Below are 27,136 nucleotides of genomic sequence, written 5' to 3' on the forward strand. Positions count from 1 at the left end.
TATATAGTATCTAGTAACATTCATAATAACATGTAATATATACATGATGTAAGTATATATGTAGTATCTAGTAAAATTCATAATAACATGTAATATATACATGATGTAAGTATATATGTAGTATCTAGTAACATTCATAATAACATGTAATATATACATGATGAAAGTATATATGTAGTATCTAGTAACATTCATAATAACATGTAATATATACATGATGTAAGTATATATGTAGTATCTAGTAACATTCATAATAACATGTAATATATACATCATACGCAAATACGGTATTAGCTTTCACTGTTATGCTGATGACACCCAACTCTACATGCCCCTAAAGCTGACCAACACGCCGGATTGTAGTCAGCTGGAGGCGTGTCTTAATGAAATTAAACAATGGATGTCCGCTAACTTTTTGCAACTCAACGCCAAAAAAACGGAAATGCTGATTATCGGTCCTGCTAGACACCGAACTCTATTTAATAATACAACTCTAACATTTGACAACCAAACAATTAAACAAGGCGACACGGTAAAGAATCTGGGTATTATCTTCGACCCAACTCTCTCCTTTGAGGCACACATTAAAAGCGTTACTAAAACGGCCTTCTTTCATCTCCGTAATATCGCTAAAATTCGCTCCATTCTGTCCACTAAAGACGCTGAGATCATTATCCATGCGTTTGTTACGTCTCGCCTCGACTACTGTAACGTATTATTTTCGGGTCTCCCCATGTCTAGCATTAAAAGATTACAGTTGGTACAAAATGCGGCTGCTAGACTTTTGACAAGAACAAGAACGTTTGATCACATTACGCCTGTACTGGCTCACCTGCACTGGCTTCCTGTGCACTTAAGATGTGACTTTAAGGTTCTACTACTTACGTATAAAATACTACACGGTCTAGCTCCATCTTATCTTGCCGATTGTATTGTACCATATGTCCCGGCAAGAAATCTGCGTTCAAAGGACTCCGGCTTATTAGTGATTCCCAAAGCCCAAAAAAAGTCTGCGGGCTATAGAGCGTTTTCCGTTCGGGCTCCAGTACTCTGGAATGCCCTCCCGGTAACAGTTCGCGATGCCACCTCAGTAGAAGCATTTAAGTCTCACCTTAAAACTCATTTGTATACTCTAGCCTTTAAATAGACTCCCTTTTTAGACCAGTTGATCTGCCGTTTCTTTTCTTTTTCTTCTATGTCCCACTCTCCCGTGTGGAGGGGGTCCGGTCCGATCCGGTGGCCATGTACTGCTCGCCTGTGTATCGGCTGGGGACATCTCTGCGCTGCTGGTCCGCCTACGCTTGGGATGGTTTCCTGCTGGCTCCGCTGTGAACGGGACTCTCGCTGCTGTGTCTTGGATCCTCTTTGGACTGGACTCTCGCGACTGTGTTGGATCCATTGTGGATTGAACTTTCACAGTATCATGTTAGATCCGCTCGACATCCATTGCTTTCCTCCTCTCTAAGGTTCTCATAGTCATCATTGTCACCGATGTCCCACTGGGTGTGAGTTTTCCTTGCCCTTATGTGGGCCTACCGAGGATGTCGTGGTGGTTTGTGCAGCCCTTTGAGACACTAGTGATTTAGGGCTATATAAGTAAACATTGATTGATTGATTGATTGACATGATGAAAGTATATATGTAGTATCTAGTAACATTCATAATAACATGTAATATATACATGATGTAAGTATATATGTCATGTAGTAACATTCATGATAACATGTAATATATACATGATGTAAGTATATATGTAGTATCTAGTAACATTCATAATAACATGTAATATGTACATGATGAAAGTATATATGTAGTATCTAGTAACATTCATAATAACATGTAATATATACATGATGTAAGTATATATGTCATGTAGTAACATTCATGATAACATGTAATATATACATGATGTAAGTATATATGTAGTATCTAGTAACTTTCATAATAACATGTAATATATACATGATGTACGTATATATGTAGTATCTAGTAACATTCATAATAATATGTAATATGTACATAATGTAAGTATATATGTAGTATCTAGTAACATTCATAATAACATGTAATATATACATGATGTAAGTATATATGTAGTATCTAGTAACATTCATAATAACATGTAATATATACATGATGTAAGTATATATGTAGTATCTAGTAACATTCATAATAACATGTAATATATACATGATGTAAGTATATATGTCATGTAGTAACATTCAAAATAACATGTAATATATACATGATGTAAGTATATGTGTAGTAACTAGTAACATTCATAATAACAAGTAATATATACATGATGTAAGTATATATGTCATGTAGTAACATTCATAATAACATGTAATATACACATGATGTAAGTATATATGTAGTATCTAGTAACATTCATAATAACATGTAATATATACATGATGTAAGTATATATGTAGTATCTAGTAACATTCATAATAACATGTAATATATACATGATGTAAGTATATATGTAGTATCTAGTAACATTCATAATAACATGTAATATATACATGATGAAAGTATATATGTAGTATCTAGTAACATTCATAATAACATGTAATATATACATGATGTAAGTATATAGGTAGTATCTAGTAACATTCATAATAACATGTAATATATACATGATGAAAGTATATATGTAGTATCTAGTAACATTCATAATAACATGTAATATATACATGATGTAAGTATATATGTCATGTAGTAACATTCATGATAACATGTAATATATACATGATGTAAGTATATATGTAGTATCTAGTAACATTCATAATAACATGTAATATGTACATGATGAAAGTATATATGTAGTATCTAGTAACATTCATAATAACATGTAATATATACATGATGTAAGTATATATGTCATGTAGTAACATTCATGATAACATGTAATATATACATGATGTAAGTATATATGTAGTATCTAGTAACTTTCATAATAACATGTAATATATACATGATGTAAGTATATATGTAGTATCTAGTAACATTCATAATAATATGTAATATGTACATAATGTAAGTATATATGTAGTATCTAGTAACATTCATAATAACATGTAATATATACATGATGTAAGTATATATGTAGTATCTAGTAACATTCATAATAACATGTAATATATACATGATGTAAGTATATATGTAGTATCTAGTAACATTCATAATAACATGTAATATATACATGATGTAAGTATATATGTCATGTAGTAACATTCAAAATAACATGTAATATATACATGATGTAAGTATATATGTCATGTAGTAACATTCAAAATAACATGTAATATATACATGATGTAAGTATATATGTAGTAACTAGTAACATTCATAATAACATGTAATATATACATGATGTAAGTATATATGTCATGTAGTAACATTCATAATAACATGTAATATACACATGATGAAAGTATATATGTAGTATCTAGTAACATTCATAATAACATGTAATATATACATGATGTAAGTATATATGTCATGTAGTAACATTCATGATAACATGTAATATATACATGATGTAAGTATATATATTGTATCTAGTAACATTCATAATAACATGTAATATATACATGATGAAAGTATATATGTAGTATCTAGTAACATTCATAATAACATGTAATATATACATGATGTAAGTATATATGTCATGTAGTAATATTCAAAATAACATGTAATATATACATGATGTAAGTATATATGTAGTATCTAGTAACATTCATAATAACATGTAATATATACACATGATGTAAGTATATATGTCACGTAGTATGCTATAATAATGATGTATATATTATCATCATTACTTTGATAAGTGTGTTGTCCAGAATCGGCCTGCTGATGACCAAGGCCGAACACCGCCGTGACCCAGACAGAGCAGAGACAAGGCGATATGACCTGCGTCACCTGCTTTTTATTTCTTCTATAATCATACATTGTGTCTAACTGGAGTTGTCGAGTCTCCCCCTTCCCTCAGCGGCAGTGATGTAATAGGGACTTTCCTAATAAATAGAGGAGGCGCAGAGGCTTGATTTTTAGAACATAGTTTGGATCTGTAACTAGAGTACAGCCACACCTGTCTCCTCATGAGCTCTATTGAACTCTGTCTCTGCATGATTCCTTGCTTCTTGTCTGTTTAATAGATGACATCAGTGCTTGAACCTGACAAGTAACATTCATACACACCATGTAGATAGTCCCTAAACACCTGAGCTTGCGGGGAGAGTCCCTGCACACCTGAGTCCCTGCACACCTGAGCATGCGGGGAGAGTCCCTGCACACCTGAGTCCCTGCACACCTGAGCATGCGGGGAGAGTCCCTGCACACCTGAGTCCCTGCACACCTGAGCATGCGGGGAGAGTCCCTGCACACCTGAGTCCCTGCACACCTGAGCATGCGGGGAGAGTCCCTGCACACCTGAGTCCCTGCACACCTGAGCATGCGGGGAGAGTCCCTGCACACCTGAGTCCCTGCACACCTGAGCATGCGGGGGGAGAGTCCCTGCACACCTGAGTCCCTGCACACCTGAGCATGCGGGGAGAGTCCCTGCACACCTGAGTCGCTGCACACCTGAGCATGCACACCAGTCACAAGAAATGAGCTGGAAAAGCCCGTAGGAAAGGTAGAGAAAGGTAGAAAAAGGTGTGTCCACCTGGGAAGATCCAGTACGGCTCATGGCCAGCAGGTCTTGTGTCCTACCTGAGAGTCTTGGTGGTCATATCAGCCGCTGTGATTCCGTGATACACCAGGGTCTCGTTCCACACCGGGTTGAGGGTGTTCTTCAGGGTCTTGGTGCGTAACTTGTTGGCCTGAGAGAGAGAGAGAGAGAGAGAGAGAGCAAAAAAAGAAGAAAAGGAGCAGGGATTATTAAAAAAAATAAGAGTGTGAGGGAATAATTAATGGGAGTCCCTGCGGAGGTGCTGGACATGTGTCGAGTGAGCGTGAGAGGCCAGCAGGTCTCCCTGGCCTCACCTGTCCAGGTGTCTGCAACCTAACTAGCACGTCTCGCTCGGAATTAAAAATGACTAATCTTTCTGCACGCCTCCGCCTCCTCCATCTCTTCGCTGGCCTTCAGGAGGTTTTCATCCCGTGGAGGACTTGACCTGACTAACACGCGTCTCTTTAATGGCTGCCGGCTAATGACGCAGAGTACTTGAAAAACTTTCTTCTCTTCACCTGTTCATCCAACATTGAATTCCACTTGCCGTCATTTTTATATGTGCCCTTTAATCCAGACCATGGGGCGCACCGGAGTACAAGGCGCAGTGCTGATGAGCAGGTCTAGTCAGGTCTAGTTTCATACAAAAGCTGCATTAAAGGAGTCATATTATCAAGAGGGCTTCACAGTGGCAAAGGGGTTAGTGCGTCTGCCTCACAATACGAAGTTCCTGCAGTCCTGGGTTCAAATCCGGGCTTGGGATCTTTCTGTGTGGAGTTTGCATGTTCTCCCCGTGAATGCGTGGGTTCCCTCCGGGTACTCCGGCTTCCTCCCACCTCCAAAGACATGTACCTGGGGATAGGCTCCTCCCACCTCCAAAGACATGCACCTGGGGATAGGCCCCTCCCACCTCCAAAGACATGCACCTGGGGATAGGTTGATTGGCAACACTAAATGGTCCCTAGTGTGTGAATGTTGTCTGTCTATCTGCGATGAGGTGGCGACTTGTCCAGGGTGTACCCCGCCTTCCGCCTGATTGTAGCTGAGATAGGCGCCAGCGCCCCCCGCGACCCCAAAAAGGGAATAAGCGGTAGAAAATGGATGGATGGATATTATCAAGATTATTTTCTAAATGTAAAAGACTTCCTTGTGGTCTACATCACATGTGAAGGTGCTTCTTTGCTCAAAATGTTGCATGGATGATGTTTTACACATCACTTCCTGACAGTCTCTTCAGGATGCACTGTTTTATTTACCTGCCTCCACTTTGACAGCGTCATCTTTGTTGTAGCGGTGTAGCGTGCAAGGACGGGAGTGGAAGAAGTGTCAAAAGATGGAGCTAACTATTTTAATGACATTCACACTTTACTTCAATCAATAACGGCCGTCATCTCCTCATCCGTGGCTCACTACTGCAACAACAACAACACCCGCCATGTGTCCCGTGAAAAAACGTCCGGCCGGAACTCTCTAATAACAGTAAGTGATTGTTTTATTATATTTGTGTATCTTGTTTAGCTTTTAGCAATACTGCAACATGATGCTTAGTGATTGACTAAAGCTCACAGCTTCTAAAACTTGTAAATCATCCTCCTTATATTCAGCCTCAAAAATATAAGTTTCTGCTCATCATTTGTCCCAAAGTAGTCTTTGTTGTGTCTCATGAAGTCTGTCATGATTAGTAGTCTTGTTGTTGTTGTTGAAGGAAAGCGAACGTTGTGATGTGTTTATGAAATTAATACGCCGCCGTATGCTTAAAATGAGCAAAATACGTAAAGATATTTTATTATGAATGTTACTACATGACATATATACTTACATCATGTATATATTACATGTTATTATGAATGTTACTAGATACTCCATATATACTTACATCATGTATATATTACATGTTATTATGAATGTTACTACATGACATATATACTTACATCATGTATATATAACATGTTATTATGAATGTTACTAGATACTACATATATACTTACATCATGTATATATTACATGTTATTATGAATGTTACTACATGACATATATACTTACATCATGTATGTATTACATGTTATTATGAATGTTACCACATGACATATATACTTACATCATGTATATATTACATGTTATTATGAATGTTACTAGATACTACATATATACTTACATCATGTATATATTACATGCTATGAATTTTACTGCATGACATATATACTTGAATCATGTATATATTACATGTTATTATGAATGTTACTAGATACTACATATATACTTACATCATGCATGTATTACATGTTATTATGAATGTTACTAGATACTACATATATACTTACATCATGTATATATTACATGTTATTATGAATGTTACTACATGACATATATACTTACATGATGTATATATTACATGTTATTATGAATGTTACTACATGACATATATACTTACATCATGTATATATTACGTTATTGTGAATGTTACTACATGACATATATACTTACATCATGTATGTATTACATGTTATTATGAATGTTACTAGATACTACATATATACTTACATCATGTGTATTACATGTTATTATGAATGTTACTAGATACTACATATATACTTACATCATGAGTGTATTACATGTTATTATAAATGTTACGTATATACTTACAGCATGTATATACAATGTTTAAGAAGGTGTTTGGTAGCTTTTTAGAGCACTTTATAGGCGGGATAGAGCAGTTTACGTCCAATATCCTCAACATGAATGGTGTTCCTGGCCTGTCACTGAATAACACTCTCAGGGTACTCCGGCTTCCTCCCACCTCCAAAGACATGCACCTGGGGATAGGTTGATTGGCAACACTAAATTGGCCCTGGTGTGTGAATGTGAGTGTGAATGTTGTCTGTCTATCTGTGTTGGCCCTGCGATGAGGTGGCGACTTGTCCAGGGTGTACCCCGCCTTCCGCCCGATTGTAGCTGAGATAGGCGCCAGATAAGCGGTAGGAAATGGATGGATGGATGGGTTTAGTTAAAAAAGGGACTCATGGAGAAGAAAGGTCTGCACCTACACGGGCTAGAAGCTCCCTAACCCTGTCCTATTTGTGTCGACAGCACTTGATAAAAGGTAAACATATTTCATCTGCTCCAGACTGCATGTATATTTCAACAGTGCACTCCACTAAATTGCCGGCCCCACGGCCACTCTGCAGCGCCAGAAAAGTCCGTCTGCTGTTCCGTCACATTCCCCCGCTCATGTCTGCGGCTGCGAAGATAAACACTGCATCTTTCATCCCTGCCTGCTCTCAGCCGGCCTGGGGAGCGGACGCTGAAGCCCCCCGACATCTTCTTTGTCTACCTCTCTTTTTCTGCCCGCTCGGCCTGCGCGGGACTCCGCTCCCTCACCGGGTCTTGTCCAATAGTCCCAGCGTCCCTACTTTATGGGCGGCCCACAGGCTAAGTAAAGCAAGCCGCTACATTTTTAACGGCGTTTAAAAAAAAGTGTTATTAAAAAACATCAAATGTGCAATAAAAGGGCAAACAGGCGTAAGTCGTTTAACGAGAAAATGTTCAGATTTTGATACTCGCGGGTAGTTTTTTTTACTTTAAGACTGTCAGTGTCAGGTTTGTACCTGACAGTTTGGTCATGTTTTTGTTTTTCCTCTGTGTTTGTCTCATTTCCTGTCAGTGCTCTTATTTTGGTTATTTCCTGATTGTCTCCCTTAGTGCTGCTTCCCCTCATCTGCGGCTGATTGGCACCTGGCCACACCTGGTGCCAATCAGCCAGGTGCTATTTAAACCTGCTTTGTCCTCCACTCTGGGTTGGAGTATTCTGTCATATTTTGTTGTTGACAAACAACAAAATGGTGGCAGGCATTGAGCAGGAAAACATGGTTTTAATGTTCAAAAATAAGAAAAGGAAAACACGAACCAGAAACCAGGAATCAGGAACAGGAGTCAGGATCCAGGGAATAGCTTATAGCTTACAGCACACAACGAAACGACACGACAATACTCCAACCCAGAGTGGAGGACAAAGCAGGTTTAAATAGCACCTGGCTGATTGACACCAGGTGTGGCCAGGTACCAATCAGCCGCAGATAAGGGGAAGCAGCACTAAGGGAAATAACCAAATGAGAGAAACACAGAAGAAAAACTAAAACATGACCAAACTGTCAGGTACAAACCTGACCGTCATTGCTCAAAATATATCTGAGGTTGATCTAGAGCAGGGGTCGGCAACCCAAAATGTTGAAAGAGCCATATTGGACCAAAAATACAAAAACAAATTCGTCCGAAGCTGCAAAAAATGAAAAGCCATATTACAAACAGATAGTGTGTCATGAGATATAAATTGAATTAAGAGGACTTAAAGGAAACTAAATGAGCTCAAATATAGCTACAAATGAGGCATAATGATGCAATGTGTACATACAGCTAACCTAAATAGCATGTTAGCATCGATTAGCTTCCAAATATGTCTGATTAGCACTCCACACAAGTCAATAACATCAACAAAACTCACTTTTGTGCATTCATGCACAACATTAAAAGTTTGGTGGACAAAATGAGATTAATCTTTTAATGCTAGACATGGGGAGACCCGAAAATAATACGTTACAGTAGTCGAGGCGAGACGTAACAAACGCATGGATAATGATCTCAGCGTCTTTAGTGGACAGAATGGAGCGAATTTTAGCGATGTTACGGAGATGAAAGAAGGCCGTTTTAGTAACGCTTTTAATGTGTGCCTCAAAGGAGAGAGTTGGGTCGAAGATAATACCCAGATTCTTTACCGTGTCGCCTTGTTTAATTGTTTGGTTGTCAAATGTTAGAGTTGTATTATTAAATAGAGTTCGGTGTCTAGCAGGACCGATAATCAGCATTTCCGTTTTTTTGGCGTTGAGTTGCAAAAAGTTAGCGGACATCCATTGTTTAATTTCATTAAGACACGCCTCCAGCTGACTACAATCCGGCGTGTTGGTCAGCTTTAGGGGCATGTAGAGTTGGGTGTCATCAGCATAACAGTGAAAGCTAATACCGTATTTGCGTATGATGTCACCTAGCGGCAGCATGTAGATGCTGAAGAGTGCAGGGCCAAGGACCGAACCCTGGGGAACTCCACACGTTACCTTAACCAAAGCCCAAAAAAAGTCTGCGGGCTATAGAGCATTTTCCGTTCGGGCTCCAGTACTCTGGAATGCCCTCCCGGTAACAGTTCGCGATGCCACCTCAGTTGAAGCATGACGTCCCACTGGGTCATTATTGTCACCAATGTCCCACTGGGTGTGAGTTTTCCTTGCCCTTATGTGGGCCTACCGAGGATGTCGTGGTGGTTTGTGCAGCCCTTTGAGACACTAGTGATTTAGGGCTATATAAGTAAACATTGATTGATTGATTGATTGAGAAAAAGAAGTGGCATAAAAAACGTCCGAGAAAGTTATACATGTAAACAAACTATGGTGAGTTCAAGGACCGCCAAAATTAGTAGGACAAAACGGCGCTCGCCAAATATTGGAATCAGTGACGCATGTTTAATATAAAGAGTGTGCTTTATAACAATTAGGGAGGTTTGTGTCATGTTTGTCCTCCTGCAGAAACCAAATTAAAACAAAACAAATGTTTGTTTCCTCTCATCTTTTTCCGTTTTTCATATATTTTTTTTAAAAAGCTCCAGAGAGCCACTAGGGCGGCGCTAAAGAGCCGCGGGTTGCCGACCTTTGTTCTACATACTTCTTAGCATCATCCACAACACCACTTGGACTCATGTGACTAATCAGCTCCAAAGTTAGTCATCACATTTACAATCATTGACTTGGCCAGGAAGTCTGAAGGAGGCCCGGAGCTCCGCCCCCACGGTAGGCGGTACGCAATATTTCAGGTCTACAGAATTGGTCACAACGCCGGCCAACTTCCTCCGTCCACCCCCTGCTGGACATGTGACTAATGACGGGTCCTTACCGCCTCTGTTGACGCATTCCCTCGGCCCCGCCCCCCATCAACACACGCCTGTTGACGTGAGCCGTGTAACAATCCTCCCTGTTTCCATGACAACCACCTGCTGCTGTCCTCCCTGTAACGCGCCCCCCCCCCCCGCCCGCATCTTTTCTTTTTACTCCCTCGCTCTCCCTCCTCGCCTCTCGTTGTTGCTGTTTCAAGGTCAAAGAAGGCCACGGCCACAAGAGTCTGTTTGGGACGCGTCAACGCCGCTTCGCTTCCTCCACGTCTTGTCATGTCGCAGCCTTATTTCAAAACGGAGTACATTCATTGTTGTCCTCAAAATTCTACACACAATACCCCATAATGACAATGTATACGTTTTTTTTATTTTAAATGTATTGAAATAAAAAACAAAAACATGTACATAAGTATTCACAGCCTACGCTCAATACTTTCTGGATGCAGCCTCAAGTCTTTTTGAACACGATGCCACAAGTTGGCTCACCTATCTTTGGGCACTTTCTCTCCTTCCTCTGTGCACCACCTCTCAAGCTCCACCTGGCTCATCCATGATGTCATCTTGGTGGAGTCAGGGAGGTGACCAAGAACCCGATGGTCACTCGGTCAGAGCTACGGCACTCCTCGGTGGAGAGAGGAGAACCTACCTGTGTGGTAGAGTGGCCAGACGGAAGCCATTTCTTGGTAAAACTTTGCCAAAATGCACCTGAAGGACTCTCAGACCATAAGAAAGTAAATTCTCTGGTCTGGTGAGAGAAAGATTGAAGTCTTTGGCGTGAATGCCAGGTGTCATGTTTGGAGGAAAGCAGGCTCCACCAATACCATCCCTACACTGGAGCATGGTGGTGGCAGCAAAACTGAGGGACTAATCGGGATAGAGGGAAAGATGAATGCAGCAATGTACAGAGACATCCTGGATTAAAAGAAACAACACTTCCCATCCAACCGGATGCAGCTTAAGAGGTGCTGCAAAGAGGAATGGGCCAACCTGCCCAAAAGATAAGTGTGCCGAGCTTCGTGTTCAGAAAGACTTGAGGCTGCATCGGTATTGACCAGGCTGGACTACTGCGACGCACTTCTTGTCTTTGTACTAGGATCCTGATGAGAAATACGACCACGTCACACCGGTTCTCAAATACCTTCACTGGCTTCCTGTTCCACTCGGGACTGAATACAAAGACTCCTTACTAACTCACCAGTGCCTCCGTGGAAATGCCTCCCCTTTTACCACAAAGAACTGCTCACCCCTAAATCCTCCACACCACACCTCCGGCTAACCTCCTCCAACCTCCGAGGACAAAGCTCCGAACAATGGGAGACTGGGCTTTCTGCTCTGCCGCTCCCAGTCTGTGGAACACCTGACCACCTGAGGGCACCACAGACTGTGAATGCTTTTAAAAAAGGCTTAACCCCCTTCTTTTTTTTCTAATGAAGCCTTTTTTTTTGCATATGCATACTAGCTCTAGCTATTATGCTGTTGTAGTTTTTATTTTACTTTTTACTAAACTGTAGTACTTTGAGGTTGTTTGCTCAATGTAAAGTGCTTTTTACAAATACAATCTATTGTTATTATTATTACTGAGAAAAAGCTGTGGGTACTTAAGTACATGGCGTTTTTGTGTTTTTTACATTTAATACATTTGCAAAATGTTTTAAAAAGGCAGTATGGTGGGACAGGGGTTAGTGCGTGTGCCACACAATACGAAAGTCGTGAGTAGTCCTGGGTTCAATCCCGGGCTCAGGATCTTTCTGTGTGGAGTTGGCATGTTCTCCCCGTGACTGTGTGGGTTCCCGCCTTGTACTCTGGCTTCCTCCCACCTCCAAAGACATGCAACTGGGGATAGGCCCCTCCCACCTCCAAAGACATGCACCTGGCGATAGGCCCCTCCCACTTCTAAAGACATGCACCTGTGGATAGGTTGATTGGCAACACTAAATGGTCCCTAGTGTGTGAATGTTGTCTGTCTATCTGTGTTGGCCCTGCGATGAGGTGGCGACTTTTCCAGGGTGTACCCTGCCTTCCACCTGAGTGCAGCTGAGGTAGGATCCATGACCCCCCGCGTGGACCCCAAAAGGGCCAAGCGGTGGAAAATGGCTGGATGGACATTTGCAAAAACAAAAACAAACACATTGTCATTATGGGGTATTGTGTGTAGAATTTTGAGGTCATCCATTTTGGAATAAGGCTGAAACAAAAGAACACGTGTGACTACTTTTAGGATGAACAAATAGGTGCTCTGGAAGCCGTCTGGAGTTGGCACTTCACACCTCGCTCGACCTATCATGCCTCCAGCCAAAATGGTGGATGACAGCTTGCCAAAAGGCACTGCGGCGCCGAGCCTTATCTTCCCGCCGGCTGGCGCTGGAGCCCAAACAACAGCAGCGCGGCGGAGCGAGACATGTTTGTGCTCCATGGAGCCAGGCGAGACCGGCGCTAAATCATGTGGCTCCTGCCTGACGCTCCGGCAGGTGCCTTCTCACCTTTCTCAACGGCGGAAGAAGACGGGCGTGCGTGTGGCGTGCAAGTGTGCTGTGGAATGTGGAGGGATGGAGCACTGACCTTGCTGGCCCCGGGCAGGAGATGAAGCTTGACGTATGGATCAGCCAGACCGTTGGAGTCCATGGCTTTCAGTCCCTGTGGACACACACACACACACACACACACACACAGCAGAGGGTCAGAGATAGAACACAGAATAGTGCTGGCGGGTGTTTCCATGGCGTGCCACAGTTCCTCACTGGAGTGTTGTCCTCCAGGGACTGGTACAGATGTATTTACACAACGGACAACATGAGACGCTGGCGTCCTTCAAACACACACTTGGACGATGAGGAGGAAAAGGAGGAGGATGCACACACCAGAGCAGGACTGGACTATTCAACATCATGTCCACTTTGGCTTCTCACCATGGTAGAAATATTAAGAAAGAAAACGGAAAGTGCAAGAAGATCCCGTAACAGATGAGTCAGCGTTTGAGTGAAAACAAACTTTGATTAAAGGCCTACTGAAATGAGATGTTCTTATTTAAACGGGGATAGCAGCTCCATTCTATGTGTCATACTTCATCATTTCCCCATATTGCCATATTTTTGCTGAAAGGATTTAGTAGAGAACATCCACCATAAAGTTGGCAACTTTTGGTGGCTAATAAAAAAGCCTTGCCTGTACCGGAAGTAGCAGACGATGTGTGCGTGATGTCACGGGTTGTGGAGCTCCTCACATCTGAACATTGTTTATAATCATGGCCACCAGCAGCGAGAGCGATTCGGACCGAGAAAGCGACAATTTCCCCATTAATTTGAGCGAGGATGAAAGATTCGTGGATGAGGAAAGTGAGAGTGAAGGACTAAAAAAAAAAAAAAAAAACTAGACAGCAGAGCAATTCAGATATTAGAAAAATTTACTAGGATAATTCTGGAAAATCCCTGATCTGCTTTTTATGTTACTAATGTTTCAGTGAGATTATATGGTCGTACCTGTACAACCTGAAGGTCGGCCCCGCACCTTTCTTCAGCACCAGTTGACGGGTGGTGGCGATGCCCATCTCTGCCCTTCGCAAGGGACCCTCTTCGAAACACCATCTTTCGAAATGATGGCTGCATAATACACTCTACTTTGTGTGTGTGGTCCAATCCAATAACCAAAGTGTGCGACAAGAAAGTGGCGTAAACCTGGCACTTTGGTCAAAGGAATATGGCACAGCAGGGGGAAAAAAAGCCGGAGGGGCGTGGCCACGGGTGTGGTGACCGCCAGTGTCTCTGAGGGAAGCCAGGTTTCTTGACGAGGTGAAGACGGCCGGGCTGAGATTGTTTATTTTTTTCCCCTTCTCCATGGTGGAAGCATCCAACGGTCGGGGGCGGCCGGTGGGAGGAGGCAAGAGAGTCCGAAGCTGCAATCATGGCCACCAGCAGCGAGAGCGATTCGGACTGAGAAAGCGACGCAGTGGGAGAGTGGCGTGCGCAACCCGAAGGTCCCTGGTTCAAATCCCACCTAGTACCAACTTCGTCACGTCCGTTGTGTCCTGAGCAAGACACTTCACCCTTGCTCCTGATGGGTGCTGGTGGGCGCCTTGCATGGCAGCTCCCTCCATCAGTGTGTGAATGTGTGTGTGAATGGGTAAATGTGGAAGTAGTGTCAAAGCGCTTTGAGTACCTTGAAGGTAGAAAAGCGCTATACAAGTACAACCCATTTATTTATTAATTTGAGCGAGGTTGAAAGATTCGTGGATGAGGAAAGTGAGAGTGAAGGACTATAGAATAAAATTTAAAAAGGACTAGAGGGCAGTTGGAGCGATTCTGATGGGGAAGATGCTGTGAGAGGCGCTGTGGCAGCCGTGGGGGTGGCAGGACCACTCGGCCAGGACCAACCGCAACAAGGGATAGAGCCATACCGCTTTGAAGCTGACGCTGACGGTGACGGTCAGGAGGACGCTGCCGATATTGATGCTGGAGTAAGTAGCACACGACATAGATCGCCTTCAGAATACAGAATGGTAAAATGTTTTTTACTAATACACATAATACACTGTACTTTGTGTGTGTGGTCCAATCCAACCGTGTTCGCTTGGCCGCTCTGTTCCATAGTATAGCTCATGGGTGTCAAACTCTGGCCCGCCCTACAATTTCATTAGGCTCTTGAGGCAATATCAAATTAACATTAGAGCTAGCCCGCCAGTACTATAAAGGCACTGCCTTTAGCGTTGTCTACAATATGTTGCTCCATACAAACAGCGTGCCGGCCAAGTCGCATGATATATGCGACTTGTACACACACTTAAGTGAATGCCAGGCATACTTGCTCAACAGCCATACAGGTCAGACTGAGGGTGGCCGTATAAACAACTTTAACACTGTTACAAATATGCGCCACACTGTGAACCCACACCAAACAAGAATGACTAACACATTTCGGGAGAACATCTGCACCGTAACACAACATAAACACAACAGAACAAATACCCAGAACCCCTTGCAGCACTGACTACCACCAAAACCCGCCCCCCACCACCGACTCCACCCATCTCATTATTATTTTATTTTAAGATTTATTAGCCTGTGGAAAAATGTAATGTTGATATTTACCTCAGAAGGCTGCAAATAGAAAATAGGCATTAAATGTTTTATTTAAATTGTATTTATTTGACCATTTATTTTTTTCCGTTTGTTTTTTGAATGTTGATTTTGCACTATTAAGTTCTATAATTATTGCTTGTTCCATATTCAGTGTTCAAGCAAATCAGTGCAGCAAACTGAGCAATAATTAACTATTTATTCATGCATTTTCACTTGTTACTTCAAGGCTTGAATGTTTGATTCATTCTTTATTGTTATTTTATTTTCAAATTTATTATTAGCCTGTGGTGGACAAAGATTATTTTGATATTTACCTCAGAAGGCTGCAAATAGAAAAGAGGCACTCAATTTTCATTTAAATTGTATTTAATATGCCATTGATACTTTTCAATTATTATTATTATTATTTGAAACTCGATTTTGCATGTCACTATAAAGTTATATAAGCCTTGCTTGTTCAATATTCAATGCAAAACTTGTTTGGGTCCCTATTAAAAGGTTCATTTGTTCAACCTTGGTCCGCGGCTTTGTTCAGTTTAAAGTTTTGACTTTGACCCCCCTGGTATAGCTTGACTGTCATCTTTAGGGAATGTAAACAAGGAAACACCGGCTGTGTTTGTGTTGCTAAAGACGGCCGCAATACACTGCTTCCCACCTACAGCTTTCTTCTTTGATGTCTCCATTGCTCACTGAACAAATTGCAAAAGATTCAGCAACACAGCAGTCCAGAATACTGTGGAATTATGCGATGAAAACAGACGACTTAATAGCTGGAAATGATGCTGGAACAAAATGTCCTCTACAATGTGTGATGTCACGCGCACGCGTCATCATACCGAGACGTTTTCAGCAGGATTTTTCAGTGCGAAATTTAAAATTGCAATTTAGTAAACTAAAGCGGGCGTATTGGCATGTGTTGCAATGTTAATATTTCATCATTGATATATAAACTATCAGACTGCGTGGTCGCTAGTAGTGGCTTTCAGTAGGACTTTAAGTTTGGTTCTCAACATGGTTGCTTCTTTTTTATTTGTCGCTACACTTGCATGAATAATCACTAATCACTAATCACTAATCATGAGGGATGTAACCACGGCAACATCTGGCGGTGCGATATTATCACAGCTTTAAAGGACTACACTTTTTATTTGAAACGTTGCCTATGGTTCATAACCGTTATGAGACACAAGAGTACAATTCTTTTTTTTCTTAAGATTTGAAGGCTGATTAAAAAAACGCTTGGAAGATTTGGCTAATGAGAGTCATCGTTGTAGACTTCAAAGTCTCTACTTCAAAACCTTCCATCTATGTTTTATGTACACACTGCGAGTATATACATCATGTATAATGTACCAGACACCTTCAGAACAATATGTAATATGTACAATATACACACTGCAGGTATGTATATGTATATATATATATATATATATATATATATATATGTATGTATGTAGTATCAGAGACCTTCATAACAACATGTAATGTGTACAATATACACACTGCAGGTATATATATCACCTAGTAAGAGCGCATTGATTTCCACATACATAGCAGCGTACATCTGACTTCTGGCAACAAATGTGAGTTCCTAAACCTAGCAACAAATGCGAGTGTGTTGTAATGATGGCAGACTTGGTAATAGACTATTATTTTTGGACAAAGTGAGGATTCACCTCCTTTTGTCCTGTTTACTTTGTTCTATGCCCGCACCTCCTGGTCCCGCGCTGCGTAGAGGAGTACGGAAGCTGTCATTTTTCTTTTTTAGACCGGCCAATGCAAAAGCGCCAGAAAAAAGACTACATTTACTGAGTTTCCGTTTCATACCACCAGACGTCACGTCATTGTGAGGATTTTGAAACACAATACCGTTACACGCCTATAAACTACAAAGATAAAGCTCGCAAGGTCAATCAGTTCACCCACGAGACAACTCATGTGCTTGTGTTGTTGTGTACGACATCATCGATGTACGGTCGTGGTACAAAAGCCCAAAAGCAGTGAAGTTGTCACCTTGTGTAAATGCTAAATAAAAAGAGAATACAACAAATCATTTTCAACTTATATTCAACTTAATAGACTGCAAAGACAAGATATTTCATCTTCACACTGACAAACTTATTTTTTTTTGTGCAAATATTAGCTCATTTGGAATGTGATGCCTGCAACATGTTTCCAAAAAAGCTGGCACAAGTGGCAAAAAAGACTGAGAAAGTTGGAGGAACGCTCATCAAACTCCTTATTTGGAACATGCCACAGGTGAACAGGCTAATTGGGAACAGGTGGGTGCCATGATTGGCCATAAAAGCAGCTTCCATGAAATGCTCACTCATTCACAAACAAGGACGGAGCGAGGGTCACCACTTTGTCAACAAATGCATGCGCAAATTGTTTAAGAACAACATTTTACAAGCAGCTATTGCGAGGAATTTAGGGATTTCACCATCTACGCTCTGGAATATCATCAAAAGGTGCAGACGATATGGAGAAATCACTGCTAAGCCATGATATTATGGACCTTCGATCCCTCAGGGGGTACTGCAATAAAAAGCCACATCAGTGTGTAAAGGATATCACCACATGGGCTCAGGAACAATTCGTAAAACCACTGTCAGTAACTACAGTTGGTGGCTACATCAGTAAGTGCAAGTTAAAACTCTACTATGCAAATCCACAGCCCTTTATCAACAACACCCAGAAACGTATTCTGTTTTTATTTACAAATTACACAATGTGGGAACTTCACTGGTTTTGGGTTTTGTACAGACAGGTTTTGAACTTGGCGAGTTGGGAAACAACAGCACACATTCCTTCACAATAAAAGTGTGCACAACGTTTGCTTACCACCGTTACCTTACACAAGCATAATGAACTTAAATCACTTATTGTTACATTTACAGCAAAAAATACTTAAAATATTGGTCAAAATTGTCCGAAGATTTATCACACCAATAAATGAGGATTTTTGCATTGAATTCAATTATGTTTATGGTACAAAAAGCACAAATAAGTGTAAAAAGTCGAAAACAAAAGGGAGGAATTTACTTTTATTGTTTTATTATATCGCTTTGGTTATTCTAATTTATTGTTGCTTCCATTATTATTTTACTTGTTGTTATTCATGTATATATGTTGTTCTTTTGAGTTGAATTTTGCTGGTACAGAACATACTCCTGCTTTCAAATGAATGAATAATCATGTTATTAATGGAGATTTCCATAGCAATGAAAAATGAGGACGCTTGTTATTCGTGGCATAAAAGTCCAGCCCTGCAGCGTCAAGAAGTGCTTACCTTGGCCTTGTGGATGGTGCAGTGCAGACAGTTGTTGTCCTGGTCAAAGAGCAGCGTGAACTCCAGCGTCCCCAAGTAGGCTGCAAGCAGGAAGACCAGAAGAAGAGTTAGCAGGACTGGCAAAGACTCCAACAACTGAAGTCACATCACACCTAACAACATGGCGCCGCTAATATGAATCCACCCGCCCGCTTTGATTACCGTTTGGAAAATGAGCAGGAGTGTAAAGGCTGAGTGAGGCGCTTGCAATAAATCAAGTGGCGAGCTTCCGGCGAGCAGCGGCCATTAGTCCACCGCTGGCGGGGACGCTCAGCTTCCACTGATGGAAAACATATTTGGACTTCAGAAAGCTCAACTTCTGCTCAGAATGAGTCATTTTGGCAACTTCTGTCTCAATCGTTGTGGTGGCGTCACGCTGCATTAGAGCAGGGGTTTTCAACCACTGTGCCGTGGCACACAAGGACAGTCTGGTGTGCCGTGGGAGATTGTCTGATTTCACCTATTTAGGTGAAAAATATTTGTTGCAAACCAGTAATTGTAGTCTGCAAATGATTGAATGTCGGCATACTTGCCAACACTCCCGGATTTTCCGGGAGACTCCCGAAATTCAGCGCGTCACCCGAATACCTCCCGCGACAAATTTTCTCCCGAAAATCTCCCGAAATTCAGGCGGAGCTGGAGGCCACGCCCCCTCCAGCTCCGTGCGGAGCTGAGTGACGTGTACAAAGAGCGTGTCTGCCCAATGACGTTATAACTGTAGAATGATCGAGGGCGAGTTCTTGGTTTCTTATGTGGGTTTATTGTTAGGCAGTTTTATTAACGTCCTCCCAGCGCGGTAACAACACACAACAGCAGTAGTCACGTTTTTGTCTACCGTAAAGCAGTTTGTCTGCCGTAAACAGCAATATTGTGACACTCTTAAACAGGACAATACTGCCATCTACTGTACATGCATATGGTTAGAAAAACAAGGATGTACAATTCAACCCTTAACTCAACAATGAGTAGATGAGTGTTAGGTGTGTGTAAATGTGTGTGTAAATATATATATATATATATATACACACATATACACACACACATATATATACATACATATATAATAAAATATATATATATACATACATATATATACATGTATATAATTATATATATATATATATATACACATACATATATATACATGTATATATATATATAATTAAAAAAAAATATATATATATATATGTATATATATATAAATGATAAATGGGTTGTATTTGTATAGCGCTTTTCTACCTTCAAGGTACTCAAAGCGCTTTGACACTACTTCCACATCTACCCATTCACACACACATTCACACACTGATGGAGGGAGCTGCCATGCAAGGCGCTAACCAGCACCCATCAGGAGCAAGGGTGAAGTGTCTTGCTCAGGACACAACGGACGTGACGAGGTTGGTACTAGGTGGGATTTGAACCAGGGACCCTCAGGTTGCGCACGGCCACTCTCCCACTGCGCCACGCCGTCCCTATAAATATATATATATATATATATATATATATATAATACATGACTTGGTGAATCTATGAATCTTGCGGTAAATATACTCCTCCCCTCTTAACCACGCCCCCAACCACAACCCCCGCCCCATATCGGAGGTCTCAAGGTTGGCAAGTATGAGTGTCGGTGCTGTCAAGAGCTCGGCAAAGTAAGTAGGTGGCAGCAGGTAGCTAACTGCTTTGTAGATGTCGGAAACAGCGGGAGGCAGTGTGCAGGTAAAACGGTGTCTAGTGCTTAAACCAAAAATAAACAAAAGGCGACTGACTCTAAGAAAAGGCAATGAAAGTTAGAGAAGGCTATGCAGAACCAAACTAAAACTGAACTGGCAACAAAGTAAACAAAAACAGAATGCTGGATGACAGCAAAGACTTACTGTGGATCAAAGACAAAGTACATCCGAACATCAATCAATCAATCAATCAATGTTTACTTATATAGCCCTAAATCACTAGTGTCTCAAAGGGCTGCACAAACCACCACGACATCCTCGGTAGGCCCACATAGGGGCAATGAAAACTCACACCCAGTGGGACATCGGTGACAATAATGATCCAGTGGGACGTCTGTGACAATAATGATTATGAGAACCTTAGAGAGGAGGAAAGCAATGGATGTCGAGCGGGTCTAACATGATACTGTGAAAGTTCAATCCACAATGGATCCAACATAGTCACGAGAGTCCAGTCCAAAGCGGGTCCAACTCAGCAGCGAGAGTCCCGTTCACAGCGGAGCCAGCAGGAAACCATCCCAAGCGGAGGCGGATCAGCAGCGCAGAGATGTCGAGGCGGATCAGCAGCGCAGAGATGTCCCCAACCGATACACAGGCAAGCAGTACATGGCCACCGGATCGGACCGGACCCCCTCCACAGGGGAGAGTGGGACATAGAAGAAAAAGAAAAGAAACAGCAGATCAACTGGTCTAAAAAGGGAGTCTATTTAAAGGCTACAGTATGACATCACCATCAACAATGTCTCCACAAAGAAGGACAAAAACAACTGAAATAATCTTGATTGCTAAAACAAAGTAGATGCGGGGAAATATCGCTCAAAGGTTGACATGAAACTGCTACAGGAAAATACCATGAAAAAGAGAAAAAGCCACCAAAATAGGAGTGCAAAACACTACACAAAGGAAAACAGAAAAACAGTGCAAATAAGTCAGGATGTGATGTGACAGGTGGTGACAGTACACCTACTTGGAGAAAAGAGCTATAGTCATGCATGCTTGCTTATGCTTTAAAGTCATATCCAACAATTGCGACGACCACTTTTTATTGCCAACTTAGTTTCGTTTTTAAATTATTTCTGCTAGAGATGTGCCTCCGCATTTTTTCAACGCAAAAAATGTGCCTTGGCACAAAAACGGTTGAAAAACACTGCATTAGAGAATATTAAAGGAGCCATATGTTCTTTTCCAATACCTCTATAACTGATTACAGCAGTTCAGCCGGGATATGATCACTTCAAATTTGTGACGCTTCGCTGGCATTGTGTTGATGCAGGTGTGTTCTCTCAATAGTGCAGACGGAATGGACACAGCGTGAAGGTAAGAAGTGAAGATTTATTTTTACTATAAAACAAACTAAACAGAAATACTTGCACAAAGGCACTAGAGACAAAACCAACAGAACTAGCATGTGAGCTAGAAAGAACTCAAGACGCTAGCATGTGAGCTCGGGAAATAAACAACCGAAAGAATATCATGGAAGCTAACGTACACAAAGTCTTTACCACAAGGGGGGATAGCGACATCACCTGGTGCATCAAATACAGATTAGACTGCGAGATCGAATGACAAAAAAGGGCAGGCGTAAGTAGAGGGGAGAATCAACAAGCAAGTGCGCGTGAGAAACAAAAGGCAGGTGACACAAATACGTAACTATGACAACAGAACAAAACTAAGTGCCACCAGGAACTAAGGAAGACAAAATACTAACAGGATGTGATACAAAACAGCACAAAACCAGAATATGCCATGATCCGAGCAGCAGATCATGACAAAAATGAGATTTACAGCCTCGAAATCTTGTTATTTTCATTTTGATGCCCCGCCCTCCACCGTTTGACCAATTAGAAAGTCTGTGAGTGTGTCACATCCAGGTTGCCATCTAGGTCTGGCTACTGCCACTGGTAAAGTTACTAAACATGTCAGACCTTAGTACATCTAAAAGTTACCATTCTCAAACTTATCCATGACAAAGCCAGGAACAAAACCAAGATTTGTATCGGGGATGCCTTTGAAAGATGGAAACCATTGAAAATGTTTTCATTTTATAGATTTGTTATTGACAAAACGTTTTTCTATTCAGCTATTATGGTCCCAGCACCTCAACCCTTAGTAAGAGGCAGTAAAAGTTTGAAGTTCTTCAGCGTAGCCCAGTCCATCCAGCTGGATTCGGCTGATTATCTGGCAACCTCAGTCAGGATTGCAGTACCATTTCTGGCCACATTATTACATGTGGCTCCAATGAAACGTAAGTTGTCTAAACGTAAGTTGTCAAAACATAAGTCGTCTAAAAGACCGAGGAACAGGCACTGATGAAACGTAGGTTGTCCAAACATAAGTTGTCTAAACGTAAGTTGTCTAAAAGACCGAGGAACAGGCACCGATGAAATGTAAGTTGTCTAAACGTAAGTTGTCAAAACATAAGTCGTCTAAAAGACCGAGGAACAGGCACTGATGAAACGTAGGTTGTCCAAACATAAGTTGTCTAGAAGACCGAGGAACAGGCACCGATGAAACATAAGTTGTCTAAAAGACTGAGGAACAGGCACCGATTAAACGTAAGTTGTCTAAATGTAAGATGTCAAAACATAAGTCGTCTAAAAGACCGAGGAACAGGCACTGATGAAACGTAAGTTGTCTAAACATAAGTTGTCTAGAAGACCGAGGGACAGGCACTGATGAAACGTAAGTTGACTAAACATAAGTTGTCTAGAAGACCGAGGGACAGGCACTGATGAAACGTAAGTTGTCTAAACGTAAGTTGTCTAAAAGACCGAGGAACAGGCACCGATGAAATGTAAGTTGTCTAAACGTAAGTTGTCAAAACATAAGTCGTCTAAAAGACCGAGGAACAGGCACTGATGAAACGTAGGTTGTCCAAACATAAGTTGTCTAGAAGACCGAGGAACAGGCACCGATGAAACATAAGTTGTCTAAAAGACTGAGGAACAGGCACCGATTAAACGTAAGTTGTCTAAACGTAAGTTGTCAAAACATAAGTCGTCTAAAAGACCGAGGAACAGGCACTGATGAAACGTAAGTTGTCTAAACATAAGTTGTCTAGAAGACCGAGGGACAGGCACTGATGAAACGTAAGTTGACTAAACATAAGTTGTCTAGAAGACCGAGGGACAGGCACCGATGAAACGTAAGTTGTCTAAACGTAAGTTGTCTAAAAGACCGAGGAACAGGCACCGATGAAATGTAAGTTGTCTAAACGTAAGTTGTCAAAACATAAGTCGTCTAAAAGACCGAGGAACAGGCACTGATGAAACGTAGGTTGTCCAAACATAAGTTGTCTAGAAGACCGAGGAACAGGCACCGATGAAACATAAGTTGTCTAAAAGACTGAGGAACAGGCACCGATTAAACGTAAGTTGTCTAAATGTAAGATGTCAAAACATGAGTCGTCTAAAAGACAGAGGAACAGGCACTGATGAAACGTAAGTTGTCTAAACATAAGTTGTCTAGAAGACCGAGGGACAGGCACTGATGAAACGTAAGTTGTCTAAACGTAAGTTGTCTAAAAGACCGAGGAACAGGCACCGATGAAATGTAAGTTGTCTAAACGTAAGTTGTCAAAACATAAGTCGTCTAAAAGACCGAGGAACAGGCACTGATGAAACGTAGGTTGTCCAAATATAAGTTGTCTAGAAGACCGAGGAACAGGCACCGATGAAACATAAGTTGTCTAAAAGACTGAGGAACAGGCACCGATTAAACGTAAGTTGTCTAAATGTAAGATGTCAAAACATAAGTCGTCTAAAAGACCGAGGAACTGGCACTGATGAAACGTAAGTTGTCTAAACATAAGTTGTCTAGAAGACCGAGGGACAGGCACTGATGAAACGTAAGTTGACTAAACATAAGTTGTCTAGAAGACCGAGGGACAGGCACTGATGAAACGTAAGTTGTCTAAACGTAAGTTGTCTAAAAGACCGAGGAACAGGCACCGATGAAATGTAAGTTGTCTAAACGTAAGTTGTCTAAAAGACCGAGGAACAGGCACCGATGAAATGTAAGTTGTCTAAACGTAAGTTGTCAAAACATAAGTCGTCTAAAAGACCGAGGAACAGGCACTGATGAAACGTAGGTTGTCCAAACATAAGTTGTCTAGAAGACCGAGGAACAGGCACCGATGAAACATAAGTTGTCTAAAAGACTGAGGAACAGGCACCGATGAAATGTAAGTTGTCTAAACGTAAGTTGTCAAAACATAAGTCGTCTGAAAGACCGAGGAACAGGCACCGATTAAACGTAAGTTGTCTAAATGTAAGATGTCAAAACATAAGTCGTCTAAAAGACCGAGGAACAGGCACTAATGAAACGTAAGTTGTCTAAACATAAGTTGTCTAGAAGACCGAGGAACAGGCACCGATGAAATGTAAGTTGTCTAAACGTAAGTTGTCAAAACATAAGTCGTCTGAAAGACCGAGGAACAGGCACTGATGAAACGTAGGTTGTCCAAACATAAGTTGTCTAGAAGACCGAGGAACAGGCACCGATGAAACATAAGTTGTCTAAAAGACTGAGGAACAGGCACCGATTAAACGTAAGTTGTCTAGAAGACCGAGGGACAGGCACTGATGAAACGTAAGTTGTCTAAACATAAGTTGTCTAGAAGACCGAGGGACAGGCACCGATTAAACGTAAGTTGTCTAAACGTAAGATGTCAAAACATAAGTCGTCTGAAAGACCGAGGAACAGGCACAGATGAAACGTAAGTTGTCCAAACATAAGTTGTCTAAAAGACCGAGGAACAGGCACCAATGAAATGTAAGTTGTCTAAAAGGCTGAGGAACAGGCACCGTATAAGTTTATCAACTTATACAAAACTATCCATCCATCCATTTTCTACCGCTTATTCCCTTTTTGGGGTCGCGGGGGGCGCTGGCGCCTATCTCAGCTACAATCGGGCGGAAGGCGGGGTACAGCCTGGACAAGTCGCCACCTCATCGCAGGGCCAACACAGATAGACAGACAACATTCACACACTAGGGACCATTTAGTGTTGCCAATCAACCTATCCCCAGGTGCATGTCTTTGGAAGTGGGAGGAAGCCGGAGTACCCGGAGGGAACCCACGCATTCACGGGGAGAACATGCAAACTCCACACAGAAAGATCCCGAGCCTGGATTTGAACCCAGGACTGCAGGACCTTCGTATTGTGAGGCAGACGCACTAACCCCTCTTCCACCGTGAAGCCCTTATACAAAACTACAGCAATTTAAATTCCATGTAATGCATGATAAAAAAAAATTTAAAACACTCAACACTTGTCCACATTTTAGCTGCTTGTTATTTCTGATTGATTCAAAACTTTAACGTAGTCCTTACCAAAGTAAACAAGGTAGGAGTCCAACTTTTACATACTCTTAATATCCAATTGTATTTATATACATATATATATATATATATATATATATATATATATATATATATATATATACACACACACACACACACACACACACACACACACACAGTAGGGCAAAAAAGTATTTAGTCAGCCAGCGATTGTGCAAGTTCTCCCACTTCAAAGGATGAGAGAGGTCTGTCATTTTCATCATAGGTACACTTCGACTGTGAGAGACAGAATGTGAAACAAAAAATCCAGGAATTCACATTGTAGGAATTTTAAAGAATTTATTTGTAAATTATGGTGGAAAATAGGTATTGGTCAACCATTCACTGATGGAAGGAGGTTTTGGCAGAAAATCTCAGGATACATGGCCCCATTCATTCTTTCCTTAACACGGATCAATCGTCCTGTCCCCTTAGCAGAAAAACAGCCCCAAAGCATGATGTTTCCACCCCCATGCTTCACAGTAGGTGTGGTGTTCTTGGGATGCAACTCAGTATTCTTCTTCCTCCAAACACCACCAGTTGAGTTTATAGCAAAATGGTACAGTGGAGGATTGGGAGAATGTCATGTGGTCAGATGAAACCAAAATATAACTTTTTGGTATAAACTCAACTCGTTGTGTTTGGAGGAAGAAGAATACTGAGTTGCTTTGTTCCGGAGGACACCACGTCCTCTGTTTCCAAGTATAATTTGAAATGTGGACTCGTCAGACATCAGAACACTTTTCCACTTTGCATCAGTCCATCCTAGAGGATCTTGGGCCCAATGAAGCCGGCGGCGTTTCAGGATATTGTTGATAAATGGTTTTTGCTTTGCATAGTAGAGCTTTAACTTGCACTTACAGATGTAGCGACCAACTGTAGTTACTGACAGTGGTTTTATGAAGTGTTCCTGAGCCCATGTGGTGATATCCTTTACACACCGATGTCGGTTTTTGATGCAGTACCGCCTGAGGGATCAAAAGTCTGTAATATCATAGCTTACGTGCAGTGATTTCTCCAGATTCTCTGAACCTTTTGAGG

General features: G+C 41.4%; 1 protein-coding gene across 2 annotated transcripts in view; it reads right to left on the reverse strand.

Annotated features, from left to right (window-relative positions):
• doc2d (double C2-like domains, delta) overlaps nucleotides 1-27,136 on the reverse strand; it is a 181,382-nt gene that overhangs the window by 52,234 nt on the left and 102,012 nt on the right. For both annotated transcript variants that reach the window (XM_061916627.1, XM_061916626.1), the window contains 3 exons: nucleotides 18,981-19,060; nucleotides 13,176-13,250; nucleotides 4,726-4,835 (listed from right to left, as the gene is read on the reverse strand). In XM_061916627.1, the coding sequence (XP_061772611.1) occupies nucleotides 4,726-4,835; nucleotides 13,176-13,250; nucleotides 18,981-19,060 (265 nt within the window). The remainder of the gene's footprint in view (nucleotides 1-4,725; nucleotides 4,836-13,175; nucleotides 13,251-18,980; nucleotides 19,061-27,136) is intronic.

This window comes from Nerophis ophidion, linkage group LG01, assembly GCF_033978795.1.
Source record: "Nerophis ophidion isolate RoL-2023_Sa linkage group LG01, RoL_Noph_v1.0, whole genome shotgun sequence".
Lineage (NCBI taxonomy): Eukaryota > Metazoa > Chordata > Actinopteri > Syngnathiformes > Syngnathidae > Nerophis > Nerophis ophidion.